Genomic DNA, 23,976 nt, shown 5'->3' with positions numbered 1-23,976 from the left:
GAAGCTTCATTATTTTCAGAGCAATCTCAATATTCTGGTCTTCCACTCAAACCACCCACCCCCCTGGCCACCCCAAGAAAAAAAAAAAGATTAAGATAGAGAGTAGAAAAGCCTCCGTTTGCATCAATCAGAGCATATTACAGCTTCTTGTTTGTTCTATATTCTTGTAAAGGTCAAGCAACGACTCATCAAAGCTTGATCCAAACTACTACTCGAATCGGAGGTTTGTTTGCTCACTATAAAATACTTATTATGCAGTTTCTTTCTATGCTTGTAATGTAACAATTTTATAATTTTTTTTCTTGATACACTTTTTAACTAAAACTCTTTATACATTTATTGTTATTGGAAAATTAAATTTCTCACCTTTTTTTTTGTTAATGATGTCTCTAATGTTGGATCTTTAAAAAGATGTTTATCAACAAAATTTTAAAATAGTATATATTTTCAGATAATGAAATTGAGACAAAAAGATAGAGACTAATATTGTATTCAGTTATTAGAAATTAGAAGTAAAATTTTAATATTGGAATACAAAATTTTATTCTCTTTATTATCTATGGAAAGTGGAAATAGAAGGGAGTCAAAGGATTGAAATTTTTGGAACTGGAGATTAAAATTTTAATAATATTTCTTTTTAAATATATTTTTATTTAACTTTTCAAACTTTAATTTATCTTCATCCTTATATTTATCTTAAATTAAATATGATATTTAAACACAATTTAATTCAGTATATTTTATACTAAATACAATATAAAAACTTAATTTAGTCTCAATTTTTGTTCTAAAGTCTAAACACAACCTAAATATAATGTGATTTATTTAGGGTTGTTGAGGTATGTGTACTAGTAGCAAAGTTAATTCTCCTAAAGAGTCACACAAGGTTCAATCTAGGAGTGTGTATCGGCCGGGTGAAATCGGGTTTGATGTGATTCAGATCTGGTCTGAAATATATACCGGGCCTATTTATTAGACCCGAACCTGGCCCTAGACCCGATGAAACCTATACAATTTCGGACCACAATTATACTGGGTAAAAATCGGGTGAAAACCGGGCCATTAACATTACATTATCTTGATACCTTCTTATAAGTTAGCATGTGAAAATATCCAAATTTTCAAGACTCCAACTATTATTTGACATGGTAAAATTCACTAAGAAAAATAAGAACCGACTCTTCTCTAAAATTAAAGCATAATCATAATCAATACTAATATTGTATAATAACACCAAATATTTAAATCAATACAAATAACACAACATTATGCATTAGTCTAAAATCTTATACATTTTAAACATAAAAATATTAACTTATAGTCTTATAATAATTAATAACACAAAATATTAAGGTTTACAATACTTAAATTCCACGTAAGAATAGCCATCATCAATCACTAATAATACAAAATATTAATTGTGTAAAATGACCGGGTCTATTTTTGAGACCCTTACCCGACCCTAGACTCGATTAAATCACACCAAATTAGATCCTAAAATGCTTGGGACCGGACCGGGCCATGCACACCCTAGTTCAATCACTATAAATAACTGGGTTTATCTGTATGTGATAATGAGAGTAAGTAAATACATGTATAAAAAAAAGAATTATTATGTATAAAAAATATTTAAAAATATAAATTAACTAAAACATATAGGTATAATTTTGTGAAGTTTTTATTTTTTGAAAATAATTTATTAAAATTATCTTTTTAAATATGATTTTTTAAAAATTGAAGTAATTATATTTAGTAAAATTAAACTGAAAAATAAAATTAATTTTTGATAAATATAATTAACAATAATTGTATTTATAGTAAAATAATTTTAAAATTTAAAAAGCTACAATAAACATAATTATAAGAATAAATTTGGATATTTTTAATATAAAAATTATATTAGACTTTTTAATTTTGATAAGTACAAGTTAAATTTAAAAAAAATTAAATATCTTGAAAATAAAACACTCCTAATTTCTCAAAAGTATAAATACAAACATGTAATTTTTTCTTTATTTGTCAAACATAAAACCAAGCGTTTTTTTTTTAAATAACAAACCAATTCATAGTCTAATGTGCTGTAAATTAACTTTTAGTGTCAGTTTAAACATTTGAAAGACCAATTAAACATTGAAGTGCAAATTTCACAAAATGACCAATATAACAATTTATGACTGGGTGACTCAGTAAACTTTTTTATGGTTAGGGTATTCAAATGAAATCAAAATAATACAATTCTCACCAAGAAAGTATATTTTCTTTTAATTTACACTTTTTAAATAATTAATTCAAAAGTCTGGAACTGTCGAAGAAAAAACAAGCAACAAGTGCAGGACTGCTAATTTATAATTTTATAAATTGTTAATATATATCAATAAACTTTTTTAAAAATCAACTCAATAACTAAATGTTATGTCTAAATTACTTTTACGGAATGAAAAATATAATAAAAATAATAAAAAATTTATTTAAAATTAACCCTCCATATTAAAATTTATGAATTCGTATATGAATGCGAGAGGGATTAAAAATTCTACCTAAATAGATTAAACCAAATTTGCTACTTCCGAATAAATAAGAATGAAATTAGAGCAATTCTTAAAAAGAGATCAATATAAAAATATAACTCTAAAAAAAATAAAGATATTTACACATTAAAATAAAAAATAATAATTTTTATCTATAAATATTTAAAAGGCCAACAAAACTACTCACAAAAGAATAAAACTAAGCTTTTATCCATAAAAAAAAAAGAATTTCGAATAACAAAAATATCCAACTCATAAAATTTTGTTTACTTCCTCCAAAAATTAACGAGAAGTCTTAAATTAGGAGTGAACTACCAATCCGACCTTTGTTCTATTTTTCAGAATAACAACGCGACATCTCAAGATAAAAATAATCCATTTCGATTTTTATCTTTTATTTTTGTGACACAACGTGGTCTCTATGAATATTTCTCCATCAACTCTGACTTATAAGAAAACTAGTTAACCAAACTAACCACTTACACATTGTAGAAGGAAGGAGTCACTTAGTAGTTAGAAGTAAAATCTTTTCTGTTAGAATCAATTTCTGTTAGTAATTGGTAGTTAGTTGGAAGCCAGCTAATGTGGAACCTATATATGTATCAATATAAAAAAGGTAGAGTTAATACTCAAAATGACCCCTAAAATTTGACCTCCGATTCAATTCAATCCTCAAATTTTCAATTGACCCAAATTATACCCTGAAATTTTAACGCGTGCCTCAAATTGGCCCTTTCGTCCATTTTCGTCACCGAAAAATGACGTGACAAATTTAGTTGACACCTAATAATGGCACAAGAAAAACGACGTTATTTTTCAAAACCCCAAATTTTCTGTTCCTTCATCATTGAAAGGGGGTCAAATTTTAATGGTGCCAAATCCAAACAGACCAACAAAAAGCTCCTGCTACATCCTTCCACTACTACTGTATTTGTAATCATTTCCACCTCTTCCATGGTCGTACAAACTTGGCTACTACACCAACATGCACCGTTCTCCTCCTTATACTGTATTTTCCTGTTCTTTCTCTTATCCATTTTGTCTTGACCGGAATAATCAGCCTTTGAATCAGCCACTTCAATCACATGAAAAGCTTTTGGATTAATAGGGAAGAGGGCAGTGGTTTTGGCGTCGGCGACTTTGAGAATGTAGAAGGGGCCTCTCGATGAAAGAAGAGGGTGAATTGAAGTTGTAGTGTTGTACTGAAATTCTATCCCCCATTTTGTATTTTTTTTCAACAACAACAACAACAACAACAACAACAACAACAATAATGATAATTAAGAATCAGTTTGAAGTGAAATGGAGAAAATAGAAGAGGTTGTGGTTGTGGTTGTTATGTGAATTGAAGCAGTTGTTTATACATGTGTAGATGAAGGTAATGATAATTACTTGATCACTGAAATTGAATTGAAGAGAAGTAGAGATGAGTCTAAAGTTGAGAATGAGTTCATACCTGAGGTTTCTGAAGTTTGAAGCAGTACCCAAATCATGGATGCTTGAGGAAGAGGAAGAAGAAGAGGGAGAGTCAAATGATGTCGTTTTGGAACAAATAGCAAAACGACGTCGTTTAATTGTGCTATGTCAGCTTTCTGGTGACGAAAATGGACGGAAGGGCCAATTTGAAGTACATGTTAAAATTTCAGGGTACAATTTGAGTCAATTAAAAATTCAATGACTAAATTGAATTGGGGTTAAATTTCAGGGGCCATTTTAAGTATTAACTCAAGAAAAGTAACTCTAATAGTGTAACTGAGTTTTGCCATTCAATACATCTAAGTTTCTTATCTTCACTCTCCTATTTCTATTACAACATTCCACACGCTCTTACTACAAACACTGCACCATTTATCAAACTCCAAACGAAAAAAGGTGACGTATTAAGTTTAAAAATGGACAAGAGCCTAATTATTTCTAAATTTAAATTAATTAAGAATTTATTTATCCTTATTTTTTAAATAATATATTTTTTAAATTATATTTTATTCATTATATTAATATTTTTTTTAATAAATTATTAAATATACGGTATAATAAGTACAAACTAATTAATAAATTATTTAAATTTAAAATATCATTTATTATGAAACTAAATAAATAATTTTCAAATATAATTTTTAAATATATAAATAATTAATATAAAAATATGATTAATAAATTAATAATAATAACCTATGATATACTATTAGTATTATGATTTAGATAATTTTTACAATAAAATAAAAATTAATGAACACATTATTTGATATATAGTAATTTTTTTTGAATAATAACAAATTTAATTTTTTTCTCTCTTTAAACTAAATTAATAATTTTATTTGATATCTTTGTACTAAAATACACTATAAGTAGGCTATTAATACTAAATGAAATAAAACAAAACATAATATATATATATATATATATATATATATATATATATATATATATATATATATATTATGAAGACCATTTATAAATTCAACAAACTCAAAGCATCACTAATATTATTAATCTATTAATAATACATATTCTCATAAGGCTACATATTGGTGAAGATTTATCAATATAAGAATAATGTGGATTAACTAAAATTTTATGTATACTAAAATTCAATTAAATTTACATATATTTTACTCAAAATATTATTAATAGATTAATAATATTATTGATACTTTGAGTTTGTTGAATTTATAAATAGTTTTCATATATATATATATATATATATATATATATATATATATATATATATATATATATATATATATAAATAATGGTTTAGTTCATTTAGTATTAGTAGCCTACTCATAGTGTATTTTAGTGCAAAGATATCAAATAGAATTATTAATTTAGTTTAAAGAGATAAAAAAAATTAAATTTATTATTACTCAAATTTTTTTTACTATATATCAAATAACATGTTTGTTAATTTTTATTTTATTGTGAAAATTATTTAGATCATAATACTAATAATATATCATAGTATTATTATTATTAATATATTAATCGTATTTTAATATTTATTATTTATATATATTTAAAAATTATTTATTTAATTTCATAATAAATAATATTTTTAAATTTAAATAATTTATTAATTAGTTTGTATTTATTATATCATATATTTAATAATTTATTAAAAAAGAATATTAATATAATAAATAAAAAATTTAAAAAAGATATTATTTAAAGAATAAAGATAAATAAACTCTTAACTAATTTGAATTTAGAGATAATTAGATCATTGTCCATTTCTAAACTTGATATTAGCATTTTTTATTCAGAGTGGATAGAAAAACATCACAAAGATCAGATTTTTTATTTTAATAAATAAAATAAATGTAATAATTACTAAAATAAATAATTTAAAAAATATTTATCGATTTAAATTCCCCAATCTTATCTTGTTTACAGTGTAAATGAGATAAAACACGTCAGCTGCAACGTGGCTATCTCGTTTACAGTGTAAATGAGATATATAGAAGGCAACGACCGCAGCTATAAAAGGATTTGTAATCCTTGGTATTCTTCACAAACTTTTTTCTATCATTTTTCTGTCTCGTATTTCTCACAAAAATAAAGCATCAATGGCCAGTAATAGTCCATACATAGTTGTGCTTGTTTATCCTAATTGTCATATGAGAAATGGCGACAACGGAATGACATTTGAGTGTGAGGATCTTATATTGTTTCGTACTCAGCGTGTGAATACGTTGTCGGACTTGAAGAGTTTGATATTGAGCAAGTTCGGTGATACTAGATTCCGGAATGATATGGATGAGATCGAGCGACTGGAAGACCCGCGTCCACTAGATTCCTCTTGGAGATCTATCATTAAACCATTTAACTTCGTTCTTGTCACTTCAAGACTACCTTAATAATAGCAACATACTTAGATTAAACAAAAAGAACGCAATTAACTTCGAAGTCGGCCCGCCCCAACGTAATGCGACGTCTCGTTCATCATGTTGATGTCTCCGTCATTTTCCGCCTAGCGCGCCATCACCTTATCGATCTAAAATTGAGTAGGAAAAGATCAAAAAAGGGGAGAAAGAGGTTGACTAAGTCAAATTAAACCCCATAGCCGCTGTGAATAACTTCTACTTATAAACGGTACACATGACTTATATCGATAAATGAGATAGTCACATCGCAGCTAACGTATTTTATCTCGTTTATAGTATAAAACGAGATACATAAGACTGAAAAATTTAAATCGGTAAATATTTTTTAAATAATTTATTTTAATAATTATTATATTTATTTTATTTATTAAAATAAAAAATTCCACAAAAATCACTGTGTCGCAGAAATAGAGAAAGTGAATCATTTTTATTTTAAAGAATCCCATTATCATTCTAAAAAATGGTGAGTAACCGGATTGATAATTCATTCCCTAAATTAGTAAATTTACTTTACCCTTTATCCCCAGCCTCCATCTCTCTTTTTCCAATCCCAAAATTTTCAAAATCCTTCATCACCACCACCGCTACCACCCGACTGCCATCACCACCATCAACACACAAAACCCGGCAGCCACGGACTCTCTCCAACGGTGACTCTAGGCTCTGCTCAGCACCGTCGATCAGTTGGAAAAGGGGCTGCTGGTGGAGTATCTCCATGCCATTTGGTGGGCGGGGAACCGACTTCTCTTCGACGAAGCAAACTTGCCGTGCGCAGGCCATGGAGCAGGCGACGTCAAGATCGCGCCTTCCTCCGGTGAGCCAATCTCCCCCTCCGCGCGCAGGCCATGGATGCAGTTTGGAGGCTCCCATCTACCTAAATGTGAGAGAGGCAGAGGCAAGAGCATGTACCTTGGGCTTGGAGAGGAACAAGAGTTGTTTCAATTCTTCAGGTGCAATAGAGTTCTTAGCTCTTTTTTTTTTGGTTTCCCTGGAGTTCTTAGCTACAACCATGATTAACTATTGATAATAGCACCAAAGAAGGATAAAATCTGACTAAAAACTGCAATTGAGATTTTGTTTCATCTTGACCAAAATAATATTTTAATTAAAATAGAGGTCAGAATTTGAGTGAGGAAGCTATTTGGATTGTGTGTTGATGATGGTAATGGCAATGCTAGTGGTAGTAGTGGTGGTGTGGATGGTTAACGCGGTGGTGATGAAGGATTTTGAAAATTTTGGGATCAAAGAAGAGAGATGGAGGTTGGGGATAAAGAGAGGGGTTAAGTTAGGGATTTTGGTTATTTTTTTAAAAAAGTCAACAAAAATTTATGGGTCGGGTACTTTTGTCATACGAAGTTCATTTTTATGGATATAAGTTTAGTTTCTATCTTTTTTAAGTAATTTTGCCCGCGTGCTAAACATTTATGGGTAGAAATGGTTGTTTTTCCAAAATTTTAAATTTGAGGGACGGGGTAATGCCTCCCTTAGCATACACGAGTCTCCGTGTCTGTGAATAAGATTAGTATTGCCATGAAGAGTATTGAATATTAAAGTAATATGATTGAAACCTTGTGTGCTTCCATCGAATGGCTATGAAGGCATAATCAAGGCCTTGAAAAGCTCATTCTTTGTTCTTCTTTTCTTACTCAATGTATTATATACTAGTCTTGACCGTAGTACTTTAGTCGTTGTGAACAATAACAAAATTGGAATTAGAGCAAACAAAAATGAACAATCAAAGCAGAATTTATGGATATTAATCTCAACAATACTTTTATGCTCAAATACACATATGTATTTTTCATTATGTGCTTAAAATATACAAATTTTTCATCACGCAAAAGTAAAAATACTCTTATGTTGTACAAAAGTACACAAAAGTAGTTAGATATCATGAAGGCATTTAACTAGACACTAATTTCAAAAAGCATGCAAATGACCTTTTTTTCTATTGTTGAATTTACAGTAGAAAGAAGATGTAGCGACCGTAGAAGATCAAGAATGAAGCATGGCTCTTCCTACACCTCCTTTGCCAGATTGGCTAGTCAAATGGGTAAAAGAGACCGTAAAGCAAGAGCTGAGCTACCTCGTGTACTATGAAAGTAACATTATTGATCTAAAAAATCAAGTTGACAAGCTCAAGCAAGAACAACGGAACTTACTTTATAAGGTTAAAGAGGACGAAGACCGGCATGGGAGAGAAATATTCGACAATGTGTCAAAATGGTTGGACAGGGCTGGTACAATCATTTCTGATTATGAAAAGTTCCTTAAAGAAGAAGACCATGCCCATGCAGTATGTTTCACCGGCCTTCCTCCTAATTTGCTAGCGAGATATTTGCTTAGCAAAAAATCAATACAACTTAAAAACGAAGCTGAGAGTCAGGTACAGAAGGCAAAGTTTGCTTGTATATCACATGGAGGACCACCTTCAGTGGGTCTTGCTTTGTCTAATGTTGATTATCAAAGCCTTCCTTCCAGAGCCACAGCCATGGAAAACATTATGGATGCATTGAAAGACTCGAGTGCTAGAATGATCGGTGTTCATGGGCCATCTGGTGTGGGGAAGACCACTCTAGTCATGGAAGCGGTTAACAGAATTCAAAATGATAAAGAAAAGCCCAAGTTATTCGATGTACTGATCATGGCAAACGTGACAAAAACTCCAGACATAAGAAAGATTCAAGGGCAGATTGCTGACATGCTGTGGATGAAATTAGAAGAGGAGAGTGAGGAAGGAAGAGCAGGTCGAATAAGAGACAGATTGAAGAAAGAGAAGGAGAGCACTCTTATAATCCTCGATGATCTTAGCGCTAAAGTGGATTTGAATATATTGGGGATTCCTTGGCACACTGGCAATGACAACCAGAAGAATTTCAAAGGAGGGAAGTCCCTTGGCTCAAGGGTTCCCGAGGAGAAAAAGACAGAGCAACAAGACATTGCGCATGGTGTGATGAAAGAGAAGAAGGACCCTGATGGTTCTTCACCTTTGCTAATGTTGACAACAGAAGAGCGTTATAAAGGTTGCAAGGTTTTGCTGATCTCTGAGGTGGGACAAGTGTTGAACCAAATGGACGTGAGGCCGGACATAGTTGTCCCTGTGAACCTTTTAAATGAGAAGGATGCAAGGACCTTGTTCAATAAAATGGCTGGTATAGGTGACAAGAGCCTTGAACTTGGAGAACTACCAGCTCAAATTGTCAAAAAGTGTGATGGATTGCCAATGTCGATAGTTACAACTGCAAAGGCATTGAAAGACCGGAGCCCCTTGGTGTGGGAGGAAACTCATCACAAGCTTGAAACGCAGGCATTGACAGGAACACCCGAGCATTCTACACGGGTGATTTACGATCTATTGGAAAACGAGGAGCTCAAGATAACCTTCTTGCTTTGTGCTTGTATGGATCATGATGCATTAGTTTCAGATTTGGTGAGACTATGCATTGGATTGGGTTTTCTTCAAGGCATCTACACAGTAAAGGACGCCAGAACCAGAGTGCAAGTCATGCTTATGAAGCTCAGAGAGTCGGGTTTGTTGTCTAACAGCTATTCAAGTGATCGTTTCACAATGCAGAATCTTGTTCGCAATGCTGCATTGTCGATAGCATTCAAGGAGAGGCACATGCTCATGTTGACCAAAGGAAAAATAGATGAATGGCCAGATGATGATGAGCTTAGAAGGTACGTTGCTATTTCTTTGCGGCATTGTGATGTCAATGAGGCGATTACTAAGAGGATGCAATGTGATAGACTTAAAATCTTGGAAATTAACAATGATGATCCACAATTACAACTTCCAAATGATTTTTTTAAACAAATGAAAGAGCTCAAAGTGTTGATCTTAACTGGTGTTCATGTGTCACTGTTGGATTCATCCATTGGTTGTCTAACCAAATTAAGAATGCTTTGTTTGGAGCATTGCACGTTAAATTCCTCAAGTGAGGAATTACGCGTCATAGAAAACCTGAAGAATCTAAGAATTCTTAGCTTTTCAGGGTCTAATATTGATTGCTTGCCTGTTGAATTAGGGAAATTGTCTAAGCTGCAAACTCTAGACATAAGTAATTGCCCTAAACTTAGAGTCATTCCACCCAATGTAATCTCATGTCTTACTTCTTTGGAGGAATTGTACATGAGAAAGACTCCAATTCAATGGCCAAAAGTTATCAATGGAGCTGAAAATGATGAGAGGAGAAATGCTAGCCTATTAGAATTGGGGGGTTTAAATCAACTGACAAATCTTGACATACAAATACAAAGTGTGGATCATTTGCCGGAGAACTTGTTCTTTGACAAGTTATCTAGTTACAAAATTGTCATTGGCTCTTTGAGTAGATATTTAGAAAAAGATTTCAAAATACCAGAAAAGCATGAATTGTCGAGATTTTTGGCAATACATCAAAAAGGTGGCATTCACATTCATTCTCAGAAGGGAATCAAAATGCTGTTCGAAAGAGTTGAATATCTGTTGCTAGGAAAACTCACTGATGTTGAAGATCTGTTCTATGATTTGAATTTGAAAGGATTTCCCCATCTCAAATATCTGGCCATTCAGAATAATCATGACATCCAATTTCTTATTCACCCCAAGGACAGGCAGCAGCATCATGAGAAGGCTTTTGAGAAACTGGAGACTCTTGAACTCTATAAAGTGACGCAAATTGAGGAAATATGCTTCTCTTCATGTTTACTTTCCAAGCCCTCCTTTGCAAACTTGAAAACCATCAAAGTCAATTTCTGTGAAAAATTAAAGCATCTTTTCTCTACTCCTATGCTTGAGCTTCTATATGCTCTTGAGACAATAGAAGCCTCTGATTGTGACTCTTTAAAGGAGATTGTCCCCGTAGGGAGCACTCATGAAAATAAGATGCTTAAGCTCCCTAAATTGCGCACTTTGACACTACAATCTTTACCTGAGTTCAGTGGATTCGATCCCATACCAACAACAGAAGACAACAAAATTCTATTTCATGAAAAGGTACGATCTAATTCCCTTTTTAGTTATCTCCCTCACACTTAAATAAATAAACATTTTAAAATATTTTTAAAACATAAAAAAATCAAAACTTTCTTTTTTTAAAAGTTAGAAAGATAAATTACTTACCTCCAATTATTTTTCTTTGTGAAAGAGTTATATTGTGCCAACAAATAGTTAAGAGTCCTAATTCATCCTCTTAATACTTAAAAAAGTTAAAATTTAAATATATATGTTAATTTTTGAAAACATAAGATTCAAAATTTTCCTTATTTAAAAATTAAAAGTGTATGTGTATATATATTTGATTTATTTTTTGTATTTTTAAAAAATTGGCAGGTTGAAGTTTCAAAATTAGAGAGAATAGAGCTGAAGTTTATCCAAATTGACCAAATATGGATTGGTCAGAGTCCAAATTTTGGAAATTTGATCCATTTGGATGTGATTGGTTGTCACAATTTGAAATATTTGTTGCCATTCTCGTTGGCCACGAATCTGAAGAAGCTTCAAAGCCTTTATGTTGGTGAATGCTACAAGATGGAGAACATCTTCCTTGATGGACCCGTAAAAGTCGCTAAGGTCTGTAGGTAACATTTGTGGTTTTTTTTTCCTTAAAAAAAATATCATTTCTATTTTTTATAATGTCACTTTTATATGATTTTTTAATATTACATGTATGAATTAAAAAAAAGTGATATTATTAAAATAAGACTTGATTTGGTAAAGTTTTTCGAAAAGGTGCCTCATTTTGTATTTGGTAAATAAAAAAATTCATGTGCTATTAAAAGTTAGGAGTGCTTTTGAAAGCATCTAAGGGGAGAGCTTTTTAAAGTTGGCTTGTGCTTATCAAAATTAAAATATCTAATATAACCTCACACATTAATTAACATTCAAAATTAATTCTTACATTAATATCTATTATAGTATTTTTAAATTTTAAAAGCTACTTTACTAAACGCACTGTTGCTTGTGCTTATTAAAAGTCATTTTTAATTTAATTTACTAAACACAGATACTACAATTTTTAAAAAGGCATGTTGAGACCGTTGTCAAAAGACACCACCGTTCACACTTGTTTTTCCATTTAACCCCTTATTTACCCATCTTTCATTATCATGTAATGATTTTCAACTATCAACTTCATAAATGCACGTGAGTTTCTATTTAAAGAAAGCCTAAAAATCCGTTTCCCTTCTCTCTCCAAAAATTTTTGACCCTTCTTTGATTGAGGACCACTTTGAAAAATTAAGGACCATCTTCACCCATCACTTCAATTTTGATTGACCAAAGTCAACATTACTCATTTTATAATAATTAATCAAGTTACCCTCTTTTTTCAGTGAATTCGCTCTTTTGTAGTTCGTGCAATTCATTTTTGCACCACCTAGCAGTGTTATTCACTTCTTTTAATTTGATTATTATCTTCTTACGGTAAATCAATGCAGGGTGTTTCTTTTCCAAATTTGAAGAATATCAAACTGAGCAGGATGAGCAGTTTGAGAAAGATTTGGAATCTTAATGTCCCGGTTGGGAAACTGGACACACTGGTCATTGAAAAGTGCAATCAATTGGTGAGTGTTTTCAGTCATGACATGGAGGGAATATTTCAAGGACTAAGCAGCTTGACAGTTACTAATTGCAAGTCAATGGAAACTATATTTGACTTAGCCGCCGATCAGAACCGATATGCTACCGTACTGCGAGATGTTCATTTGGAATCACTACCAAAACTGGAAACTATATTGAGATGCAAGGAAGATCAAGAAGGGACACTTCAATTGAAATCTCTGCAGAATGTAACTGTTCATGATTGTGACAAGTTGGAAAATATATTTCCATTTTCCATTGCTGAACATCAGCTTGAAAAACTGCAATGTTTAGTGGTATCGGATTGCTCCAAATTAAATGAAATTGTAGCAGCCCAAAAAGGTACCAGCAACAACAGCAGCAGCAGCTCAAGTAATCTTGTTCCATTGGAGTTTCCTGAGCTAACCACCATTAAATTTTCTAAGCTACCAAAGTTCCAGAATTTCTGTCCAGGACATTGTGAATTGAAGTGTAGAAAGTTACATGACGTGTCTATTGAATTTTGTGGCAACCTTGAACTATTTAGAGAAGAAACCAGTCAAGCCACAACATCTGCACAAGGAAAGCCTCTCTTTCATGAAAAGGTAATATCAAGCAGCCTTTCAATTCATAGAAAAATTCATTTAATTTTACACAAATATCTTGGTCGGATCAAGTTTATCTAAAGTGAGAAAGTAAAAGTCTAATCACCTTTGAATTAAGGCATGGTGACTCACATGATAGAGACTACAAATTCAATGATGATTAATCCCTTACTTTGTTACTTTACAAATCTCCACTTTAGAAGATCTTTTTCCATCCTAGTCAATGGATTAGGTGAGAAACAAAAATACATGTACATAAAACACCAGTTACCAAATCAGTCACTATATATTTTTTATAAATATGTGTTGTTTAACTCATTTTCAATGTGTATTTTATATTTTAACGTGTATTTTATACCAGTGTCTGATTTTTGGTGTACAAGTAGCATGGTTTGATAAGAAATTATATTAACTTGTATGTTAGATGTCATGTGTTGATCCAAACCTTACAACAATTCATTTGAACCGATGTGAGAAACATTTTAACTACTCACCAAACACTTGAAATCAGAAGAATTTATAGTAAAAGAAAACTGTCAAATTTATACATTTGCTTCATTGTTTTCTATATAGGTAATGAATAAGTTGAGGTCGATGCATATTGAGTTACAGCATACAAGTTCGTCAAGTCACTATCGACGAGACAAGTTAGAAGTTCTTCGCTTGTCCTGGTTAGAGGACACCAATATTCTATACCGTTTCCTTCACAGCAATCCTTATTTGAAGAGCCTATGGCTGGACAACTGTCGCTTTCCCAGGTTGGTGGAGCCAAAGTCTGATGGAATTGAAAACATAGGAGTTGTTCCAAAGCTGAAAACCTTGAAGTTAACCAACTTACCATCTCTCAATGATATTGGCTTTGAACAAGATGCAATTCTACAAAGAATAGAATCTTTGACTTTGGAGAATTGTCCTAGTTTGGAGACTATAGTGCCTTCAAAGGAGAGAGTATGTTTCAATTTCTTGACCAGTTTGGAAGTTGTAGATTGTAAATGTATGAAATATGTAATGCCACTATCAACAGCTGAAAGCTTGGGTCAACTCGTCACAATGAAGGTAACCAATTGTGAATCTCTGAAGGAAATTGTATCAGATAATCATCACGGAGGTGAAGAACACAAAGAAGAGTCCATCATAGTTTTCAAACAAATGAAAGCTCTAGAGCTTGTATCTTTGAATAATCTTGTTAGTTTCTGCAGTTCCAAAAGTTGTTCCTTCGAGTTTCCATCATTGGAGAAATTTGTGGTGAGTGCTTGCCCCAAAATGGAAACGTTCTCTGAAAAAGAAATCAAAACCACGCCAACAATTATGCAGAAAGTGTACATTGTAGGTGATGAAGAGAAGAGAATCTGCTGGGATTGTAATTTGCAAGATACAATAAAATATATATACAATAAGAAGGTAAATTGTGTTTCAATTCAGCTTCTTTTTTCTTTTCCACTTGAATAATGTAAAATCGAGTTACTTTCATCACACTTCATTTTTGTTTATTGCACTCTATTAGTGCTTTACATATATCCTTATAAGTTTTTGAGATTTATTTATATATCCTTATACGCTTGGATCATGGCTTTATTTGCAATATGTTGGCAGAAATATTATGAAGGTATGGACAAAATAAGTGTTTCCGAGCATTTGGTACTTGCAGAAGGCTGGAAAAATGAAAAAGCTCTTGACAGAGATTGGTTTTACAGTTTGAAGACTTTGACGTTGGAAAGGTGTAAATTCGAATCATGTGCAATTCCATCATTTGTTCTTCGATGTTTGAAGAACCTAAAGGAATTGGAAGTGCGAAATTGCGAAAGCATCACATTCATTTTTGAAATGAATGACATCAAGGGAACATTCCAGTTGGAGAAGCTCACTCTGGAAGAGCTACCAAATGTGACTCATGTGTGGACCCAACAGGATAAACAAAAGGACAGCCGCTTTCGAAATCTGCAGCAGGTGACTGTCAAGTTTTGTAGAAAACTGAAAGCCTTGTTTCCGGTGGCCATAGCTAGAAATCTTAAGATGCTTGAGCAACTTGAAGTACGTTCTTGTGATGAGTTGCTAGAAATTGTTGAGAAAGATAGGAGTGGAGGTGGCAACACGGAGATTTTTGTGTTTCCTTATCTAATGCAGTTGCAATTGTATAACTTGCCACAACTAGCTCACTTTTATGATGGAAAGTTCACATTGGAGTGTCCAGAGTTAAACAATTTGTATCCATTCAACTGCAACAAATTTGAACTATTTCATACACCGCAAGAAATTAGTCCTTCAACTAATAGATCAGCCCTTTTCTCGAAGATAAAGGTAATTAATTATTCTCTAAAAATCCAAATCAACACAAACTAAAACAAGCAAATAAGCATGTCCTTTATTTTTCTTCTTGTTTTTCCTTTACCAGTACATTTCCAAGGTGGCAACTCTATACATGAGGTCGAAGGATACTTCCGTGCTAAAGTTATGGTTGCAGCAGTCCAGGGATCTTGAATATTTAACAGGACTAATGTTAGCATTTGATGATGATGTGAATAATGAGTACTCTACTTTGCCCTTTGAAATACTTGAGAGGACACCCATGTTACAAAGAATGGCAATGATCAATTCCACAAGCTTCAAGAAGATATTGTTCCCCTCTCAAAATCCCAAGTTCCTTGAACACTTAGAGTACTTGGCCCTAAGCTGCCTATTTGAGCTAAGCTCCATTGGTGGGTTAGACTACTTGGCAAAGCTCCAGGAATTAATTGTTTGGCATTGTCCACTTTTGAGGGCAATAGAGCAATATCCTCCCAATCTGAAAAAATTGAATGTGAGTGGATGTCATGGTTTACAGTCTTTGCTCACATCCTCTGCAGCAAGAAGCTTAAAGCACCTTGAGGAGTTGGACGTTCATGATTGTAAATCATTGAAAGACATAGTGCAAAAAGAGCAAGATGAGGAAACAGCCACAGAAGAGATCATCTTTGAGCAGCTAAAAAGCATAAGTCTTCAACATTTGAGAAGCCTGGAATGCTTTTATCAAGGCAATGCTGCCTTGAAGTTACCCTCTCTGGCTTGGGTGAATATACGGATGTGCTCCAAGATGACCATCTTCTCTCAACAATTGAGAGATGAAGATCCTTCAAGAAAAATCAAAGCTTCTTTCTCCAACCCAGATGTTTCGGTCTTCGAATTTTCTCAAGAGGTTCTCAACGTTGTACTAGGAAAGCAGTTCTTATATCAGGTGCGGATTTTTATAAATTAATTAACGAATTTAATCATGGAATGACTGAGATGTGGACGATTATTTCCAACTTAAAAGAACCAAACCAAGATGTGTTACTTCAAAGATGTACTTTGCTTACTAAATTTTTGCCAAATATTATCTCATTTTAAGATGCTGAATTAATGGTTAAAATTCTGAATATGTTTCCGTGATAAATATAACATTGTGAATAAAAAGATAATACATGCTTAGTATTACAGTGCAAATTAAAACTGTTTATACCATAAAAGTAGTTGATAAGAAAAGGGATCAGATTTCATAAATTATAGTTATTGGTTACATATAGTTAAGGATTTATTTTTTTTAGAAATCGTAAATTTCCCTTTTGGTGAATAAATTAAGTTTAAATTCTAATATTGTTTCAGTTTCCATTATGCAATTATTTCGCCTCTACAACTCCTTGGTAGTATTTCATCAATTACTTTTCTATGAATCAGCTGATTGATAATAATATTAATAATAATTTTCTTCAATTATTTCAGATATATTTAACTCTGAATGATTATCCTGAATTGGAAGGAAAATGGGTTGGCTCACCAGAAGTCCCAGTTGAGTGGGGTTACCCTTTTCTTGGATTAAAAACTATGGAGGTGGAAGGTTGTGACTTTTTAACAAATGCAGTTCTCCCATCTCATTTACTTCCTCTTCTAAGTAATTTGGAACAGCTGCAAGTGAGTAAATGTAAACATGTTGAGGCAATATTTGACGTGAAAGATACATCAGCAAAACATGATGATCCTGTTACATTTCGCCTGAGTAAAATCATTTTGAAGGAGCTTCCAACCCTGACGCATGTTTGGAACAATGATCCCAAAGCAAGTCTCTTCAACTTTCCATTTCTGGAGGCAGTTAGTGTTGATGAATGTAAAGGAATAAAAAGTCTATTTCCAGCATCAGTTCCCAAAGATAACCTAAAGCAATTAGTTGTTAGAAACTGTGGGGAGTTAGAGGAGATTGTTGCAAAAGATGAAGCACTTGCTCAAGATGCAAATAACAAAGAGGCTATTGTTCTGTTCCCCATATTGACCATTCTGGTGCTATGGGGTTTGCCAAAGTTGAGGTGCATTTGTTCTGGAATTGACAGTTTGTTAGAATGGTCTGATGACTTCAAAAGTTTGTTAGTTTTTCGTTGTCCAATGCTCAACATCTTTCCAGCAGTCATTCAGAATTCTCCAAAATCATATCCTGGGGATCAAGATTGTTTTGCAAGTGATCATGACAACCATGGCTCTGTTTCTTCACCACAAAAGGTATGGAATTCGGATTGAGCTATCTCGTATTTTGTTCATCTTATGTATTATTTGCATCATTTATGCTAGCTAATCAACTAGGATATGAGCCAACAACAACCAACTATTAGTTAGGCTGCACATAAGCCAAAAAAAATTTAAAACTAAATGAAAAAAAACATCCAAAATCTAAATAGAAAGAGTATAGGTAACCAACATCCAAACCCACTTTAGGAAGAAACCCAAGAGGCCAAGATGTGTTTAGTGACAACAATATATGTGTAACATAATATTTGATATTTGTTTATAATTTTAGAACATGTTATATGTTAATATAAAGTAAGATAATCAAGTATTCTAATTATTCGAATTAACTTTTACCAATTTGATTTTTATAAGGAAACTTTTAAATCAATAGTAGAATTGGTGAAACTCAAAGTTTACGTAAAATAGTTACAAACTAATTCTTTTAAAAAGAAACTTAATTTGCCTAAAATAAAATTAAAACAATTTTAAATTCTTTAAAATTGAAACAGTGTAAGTGAGAATAATAAAAAGAGATTTTTTTTTTTAAGTGTCCAATAATTTTCTTTATTTTCTCTTATATTTGGATCAACATTACCTAAACCCAGCATTTTGGCAATTAAGCCAAATATAATGTAAACAACTTTCATTAGGTATTATTTGTATCCGTTCTAAAATTCAGTTACTAAGGCTTTGTTTGTTTGAGTGGAAAATGAAATGAAAGAAAATGGAGGGAAAGAAGTTGGAAGGAAAATGATTATTTTTCTTTATCTGGTTGAAGAGAAAAATTAGAAGGGAAAAGTTAAATAGTATAAAAGGCTGATGGGACCCATCATTTTTTTTCTCCAATATTGGATAGAAAATTTACTATGTTATTTTATTTCAATATTGTTCTTATTCTTTTTTCAATACATTTTATAATATAAGGGTAAAATTATCTTTTTGTAATATTTTTTTCTTTTTATCCAAATATATCTAAAGAAAATAAAAATTCACTTAATTTCTTTTTTTTTTTTATTTTTTTTCTATTTCTTTCATCTCTATTTCTTTCCTTCCAACCAAACAAGCTGCCTTAACGTTTGAAAAATTCACCCTATTCGAGGTAAAGCAAATCGAATCGGCTGACATTGTCATTCCTAACATTTAGTTAATAAAAAGGTAGATGAATAGGCATGTTAGCCTGTTAATGCACTAGTAATATCTACTTCTACTAATATAAAAAATAGAAATATGGAAGAGAATTGGTATACAACTATTTTGTTAAAAATACTCTTTATCATATATAATTTATGAGAGTTGAACCTATGACTTTAATTTTTTATTTTAGTGTAACATACTTTTTATCTTAACTAATTTTTTGATATTATTATTCACATTCATTTCATAAAAAAATAAATTAATGGACATGTTAAAATATCTAATACACTACTTTAGTATAAAGAGAAAAAGAGAAATGCTAGCTAATTAACAAATATTAATTTCTAGTCTTTTCTGCTTTCTAATCCCACAAACACGGTCAATGTAATATGTATGATCACTAGTTTATTTCATATCTTAAATTAAGAAAGAAAGATTCCCAATGACTTACCTTATCTTCATTTGATGCCTTATTGATTTCACATCCTAGGTTATGACCTCCAATTTGGAGAAATTAGTGCTGACTAAGGAAGTTGTTACAAGGATTGAGAAAGAACAACTTCATGTGGACTTCCAAGAAGCAAAATACTTGGGACTGGATAATTTCAACGATAATGAGTCAGATGTATTTCCAGATTGTTTATTCCGCAAGATGTTAGTACCGAAGTTAGTGACGATTGAGCTAGTAGATTGCGCCTTCAAAGATATATTCCACTCAAAAAGCTCTGACCTTGATTATTCCAAAATCCTCTCGCAGCTTACAACGGTGATTCTTACCAATCTACACAAGCTCAATTCCATGGGGTTTGAGCAGCCCTGGATGGCCCCTCTTCTTGGAAACCTAAAAAGATTAACAATTTCGGAATGCAACTGTTTGACAAACTTAGCATCTTCATCTGTAGTGTCTTTCTTCTATCTAACTGTGCTAAGTGTAGATAATTGTGCTGAATTGAAATATTTGTTCAAATCTTCAACTGCCAAAAGTTTGGGTGCACTGCAAGAATTGTCCATTACCAAGTGTGAATCATTGGAGACAGTAGTGGCTCATGAAGAGGGAGATAAACCAGATGATATGATACTATTAAGTAGCCTTGGTACTTTGTCTCTCGACGAGTTACCAAAACTTGAAAGCTTTTACACGGGGAATTCAACTTTGTGTTTCCCAAAAATGGGCAGCTCTGGAGTTTCATTCACCATCACTAAGTCCAATAAGATGAAGACTTTCTCTCATGGTGACGTGCTGCCCAGGTTCTTGCAAGGGAAAATAGATGAAGAGCGTTGCTATGGTGAAATGAATAGCCTTGTCCACAAACAGTTTGAGAAAGCAACTTCTGCGAACATGACTTACACGTAAGTGTGTTTAACTAATGCACGCATGCGCACACCAAGCGTATGCACACACACGTACACACATTTGCACACGCAGGTATAAAAATGGACCAGGTGTAACACCAAAATTAGTCACTAGTATAAAATAGAGCTAATGTCCTGTTTGATCCTTGAAATTCCCAATGCTAATCAAAATAATCCTTGACTTTCGGAAATGACAAAATTGGTCTTTGAATTTACAAATTGCAAATATTTGATAGTCTCTAATTCAACTGTCGCCAACATAGTGCTGACATGAAACATTACAGTGCCAGTGTGGCATTCCTACAACAACGTGACTAAGACTTCAATATGATCAAATAAATGTTCCAAATTGGTTAATTGGACTCATTTTAGTCTCTGCACTAATATAAAATCAATTAATTAAAATGAGTCTAGTTAACTAATTTAGGACTCCAATTTGATCATATTGAAATTTTAGTCACGCCACCTTATTGTTAGGAGATGCCATATTGGCACTTTAACGCTCGTATTATGTTAACAACAGTTGAATTAGGGATGAAGGAGATTCAAGATTTGTAAATGTAAGGACCAAGGAATTTTAGAGGTGGAACTGGATATTACCTCGTAAGATATATGTTGAAATACAAAATACACAATGAAAATAATTTAAACAACACATTTATACACAAATACATAATGCCTGATTTTGGTGTATACATAGTATTTTTGTATACAAGTATATTCTACTGTAGCTATCATTATAATGATATGATTACTGTGGCACACACACTTATGAAAAGTAAATTTTTTATATGATTATAAAAATTTTGATAACATTTAAGAAGTGTAACTAAAATTAAGATTATATTTTTTATTATTTGACAATATATTTTAGTTTCATCACACTTTTTGCTACTTTATTTTGAAATAAAAAATATCACAAAATAGTGTAAAAATCTTAATTTTAGCTTTATTTTCTTCAAATTATCAAAATTTTAATAACGATCGTCATCATAACATTCATATGTATAATATGATGAGCTGAATTAGTTAATTTTCATGCACAAGCATATAATGCTGATTAAATCATGATTTCATCCATTTTAACACCTTGGGTTATTTTCATGTTCTGTATGTACGTAACTGTTTGAAAGTTCTCTTTTTCTTTTTTCTTTTATCTTTTCATTCTATATAAATATTTATAACAATGATGGGATTTTGTTTTTCTTGGGATGGGAACAATGTTGGGATTTGAACTTGGTCTTCACGCATAACCTCTTGTCACTGGCCCAACCCAATCCTAGTGGCTTACTATTTGGAAGATAAACACCTGAAAAACTGATAACAAATTAAAAAATATGCATTTTATTAATATTCTTTTAAGTCAAGTCTGTTTGGATAAATAAGAAAGAGCAAGAAAGAAATCATAAAATGTACTCTTTTTAAGTTTTTATAATGAAAAAAGAAGGCAATCCACACGAGCTTATATCATTTGCTTAATTGCTTATATTAATTGACAGTCATTTCACCTAAATTCACTGTTTAACAATTGTCCTTTTGAAAAATATGGGAACTGCCAGTGATAGGCTAGAATGCTAATGCTCAAGAAGAAACAGCGCAGCAAAGTTAAAATGCCGGTGAGTACTATAATTTTCCTGCTATTTTTTTTCCATTTTATGGAAATAGTGCATAAATATATATAGCATATATAATGTTAGTTTTGTGATATAGGAAAGTGAGTTCGGAACATGATATAATAGGTAAAATTTTATTTTTGGGTGGAAAATAAGAGGTCTAACCTTGGCACAATATGGTAAGGTTGTTGTCTTGAGTTGCAGTCCTTTCCTTAGGAGAGTGCTTGTAAGAATATTTGAACACTAATGCAAGATTCAAGATAATTTTAGGTTCGTAAACTTACTTGAAAATGCTACTCCAAGCCACCTCAGTGACGAAGATATTGGTTTTTCAATGTTCTTGGGTGTGTCCTTGCCTAAAGTTCTTGTGTGTGAGTTGGGGTAGAAAGCCATCTTTTATATAAGGGGTGCAACTTAGCTTGTGATTGGTCCATGTTATAACATGACGAGGACAGTAAGTAAGGATGGAAAGCTTTCGAGTGTTTGAAAATATAAGTTCCATGTTGTTTCTAAGAATTTTATATTTGTCTTGTAATAAGAGACAGAACTAAGAAATGTTTGACATAATTGTCTCTTTTTTTTTTCTACTTTTCTTCTTTGGTATTACATAATTGTCTTTAATTTTCTTCCAATCCCTAATTGCTTCCAAAATTTTTTTTCAGTGTCTCCAGAATACAATGAAAATATAAGTGGATAGCGTATTACATAATTGTCTTTAATTTTCTTCCAATCTCTAATTGCTTCCAAAAATTTTTCAGTGTCTCCAGAATACAATGAAAATATAAGTGGATAGCACCATCGCAGCAACTATTAATGGATGGATTTTCTTTTTTCGCTGGAGTGCAGTAGTGTGCATGAATAAATTGCCTATATTTCTGCAATAAGTGTGGAAGGTTGTTTTATGAATAAACCTATATTATAGGAGACAGATGTGTGTGGTTTTCTTTAATTGCAGAAAGGATTTTTCATGAATAAAGTTGAACCTGTAAATTACAGGTGTGTATGGTTTTATTATTTATTATTATCTTTCAAGTTGCAGGAGTGTTTTCAGAATAACATGATACTATTGTACATATACCAGAAGTTTGTATTGTTTCAAAACTGGAGAAGTGTCTTAATGTCAATAGTAAATTTCATGCTAGTTCCTCAACCTATGCGAATTCTTTTATTTTTGCTGCTGCTTTTTTAACTTAATTCTTCAAAATTAAAAATGGTGTTGATGAAGAAACTGGACAAGAGGAGGTGCTCCTGAGATGTTTAAGCCTCTTATGTACCAAAATTAGATAAATGAGTAAAATAAAAATAAAAGACACCACCATATAGACTTTGATACCAGTGGTCTATTTTTAAAGTTAGTTAATGATTTAAATGGTGCTTTAGCATCAATATCATCTTTTATTTCTATCAAATAAGTGTAAAATACATCTTTGTTATGTTAGGATTAAGCAACATTTTTCATTAACTTATAACTTAATTAATATTGTCCCAATAAAATTTTATGTCAATAATGATAATTAACATAAGTGGCTTACTTATAACATGCTAAGGTAGTTTTACGTAGGTTTTGCGACCATTTAAACCCAGAGAGAATTGGGGGAGAGGAGGGAATGGAGCCCTTTCCATAGTTTGAGTTGACCTCGACATAGTTGAAGATGCACCTATAACCTTTCCACCCCTTATTCCACTAATTTCAAATCAATGGTACTTATTCTCTACCTAATCGCTCTAAATTTGCAATGAATGATGCAATAGGAAATTACAGAAAGATCATGAAAGGACCAACCACATTTACCTAACTGCCTTCGGAAT

General features: G+C 31.9%; 1 protein-coding gene across 5 annotated transcripts; it reads left to right on the top strand.

Annotated features, from left to right (window-relative positions):
* On the top strand, positions 1 to 23,317 carry LOC112736423 (uncharacterized). 5 transcript variants are annotated; one of them, XM_029291276.2, is made up of 11 exons: positions 1 to 223; positions 8,382 to 11,390; positions 11,727 to 11,966; positions 12,833 to 13,558; positions 14,132 to 14,959; positions 15,152 to 15,856; positions 15,951 to 16,769; positions 17,294 to 18,061; positions 19,692 to 20,551; positions 22,114 to 22,170; positions 22,926 to 23,317. In XM_029291276.2, the coding sequence occupies exons 2-10, from the start codon at positions 8,421 to 8,423 to the stop codon at positions 22,130 to 22,132; spliced, it is 7,935 nt and encodes a 2,644-aa protein (XP_029147109.1). In that variant the 5' UTR covers positions 1 to 223; positions 8,382 to 8,420; the 3' UTR covers positions 22,133 to 22,170; positions 22,926 to 23,317. The 5 variants fall into 5 exon arrangements, with proteins under 5 accessions (XP_029147109.1, XP_029147107.1, XP_072070437.1 ...); XM_029291274.2 differs by having other exon boundaries at positions 8,379 to 11,390; XM_072214336.1 differs by lacking the exon at positions 22,926 to 23,317 and adding an exon at positions 22,830 to 22,897 and having other exon boundaries at positions 8,379 to 11,390.
* Positions 23,318 to 23,976: the final 659 nt, after the last annotated feature.

This window comes from Arachis hypogaea, chromosome 2 (assembly GCF_003086295.3).
Source record: "Arachis hypogaea cultivar Tifrunner chromosome 2, arahy.Tifrunner.gnm2.J5K5, whole genome shotgun sequence".
NCBI classification, from domain to species: Eukaryota; Viridiplantae; Streptophyta; class Magnoliopsida; order Fabales; family Fabaceae; genus Arachis; species Arachis hypogaea.
The sequence above is the reverse complement of the archived record's forward strand: the minus strand, read 5'-3'. Positions and strand labels throughout refer to the sequence as shown.

Coding starts and splice junctions, on each gene's coding strand:
- LOC112736423 (XM_029291276.2), top strand. CDS start 8,421: ATGGCTCTTCCTACACCTCCTTTGCCAGATTGGCTAGTCAAATGGGTA. Junction 11,391..11,726: donor AAATTCTATTTCATGAAAAG/GTACGATCTAAT, acceptor AAAAATTGGCAG/GTTGAAGTTTCAAAATTAGA. Junction 11,967..12,832: donor GACCCGTAAAAGTCGCTAAG/GTCTGTAGGTAA, acceptor AAATCAATGCAG/GGTGTTTCTTTTCCAAATTT.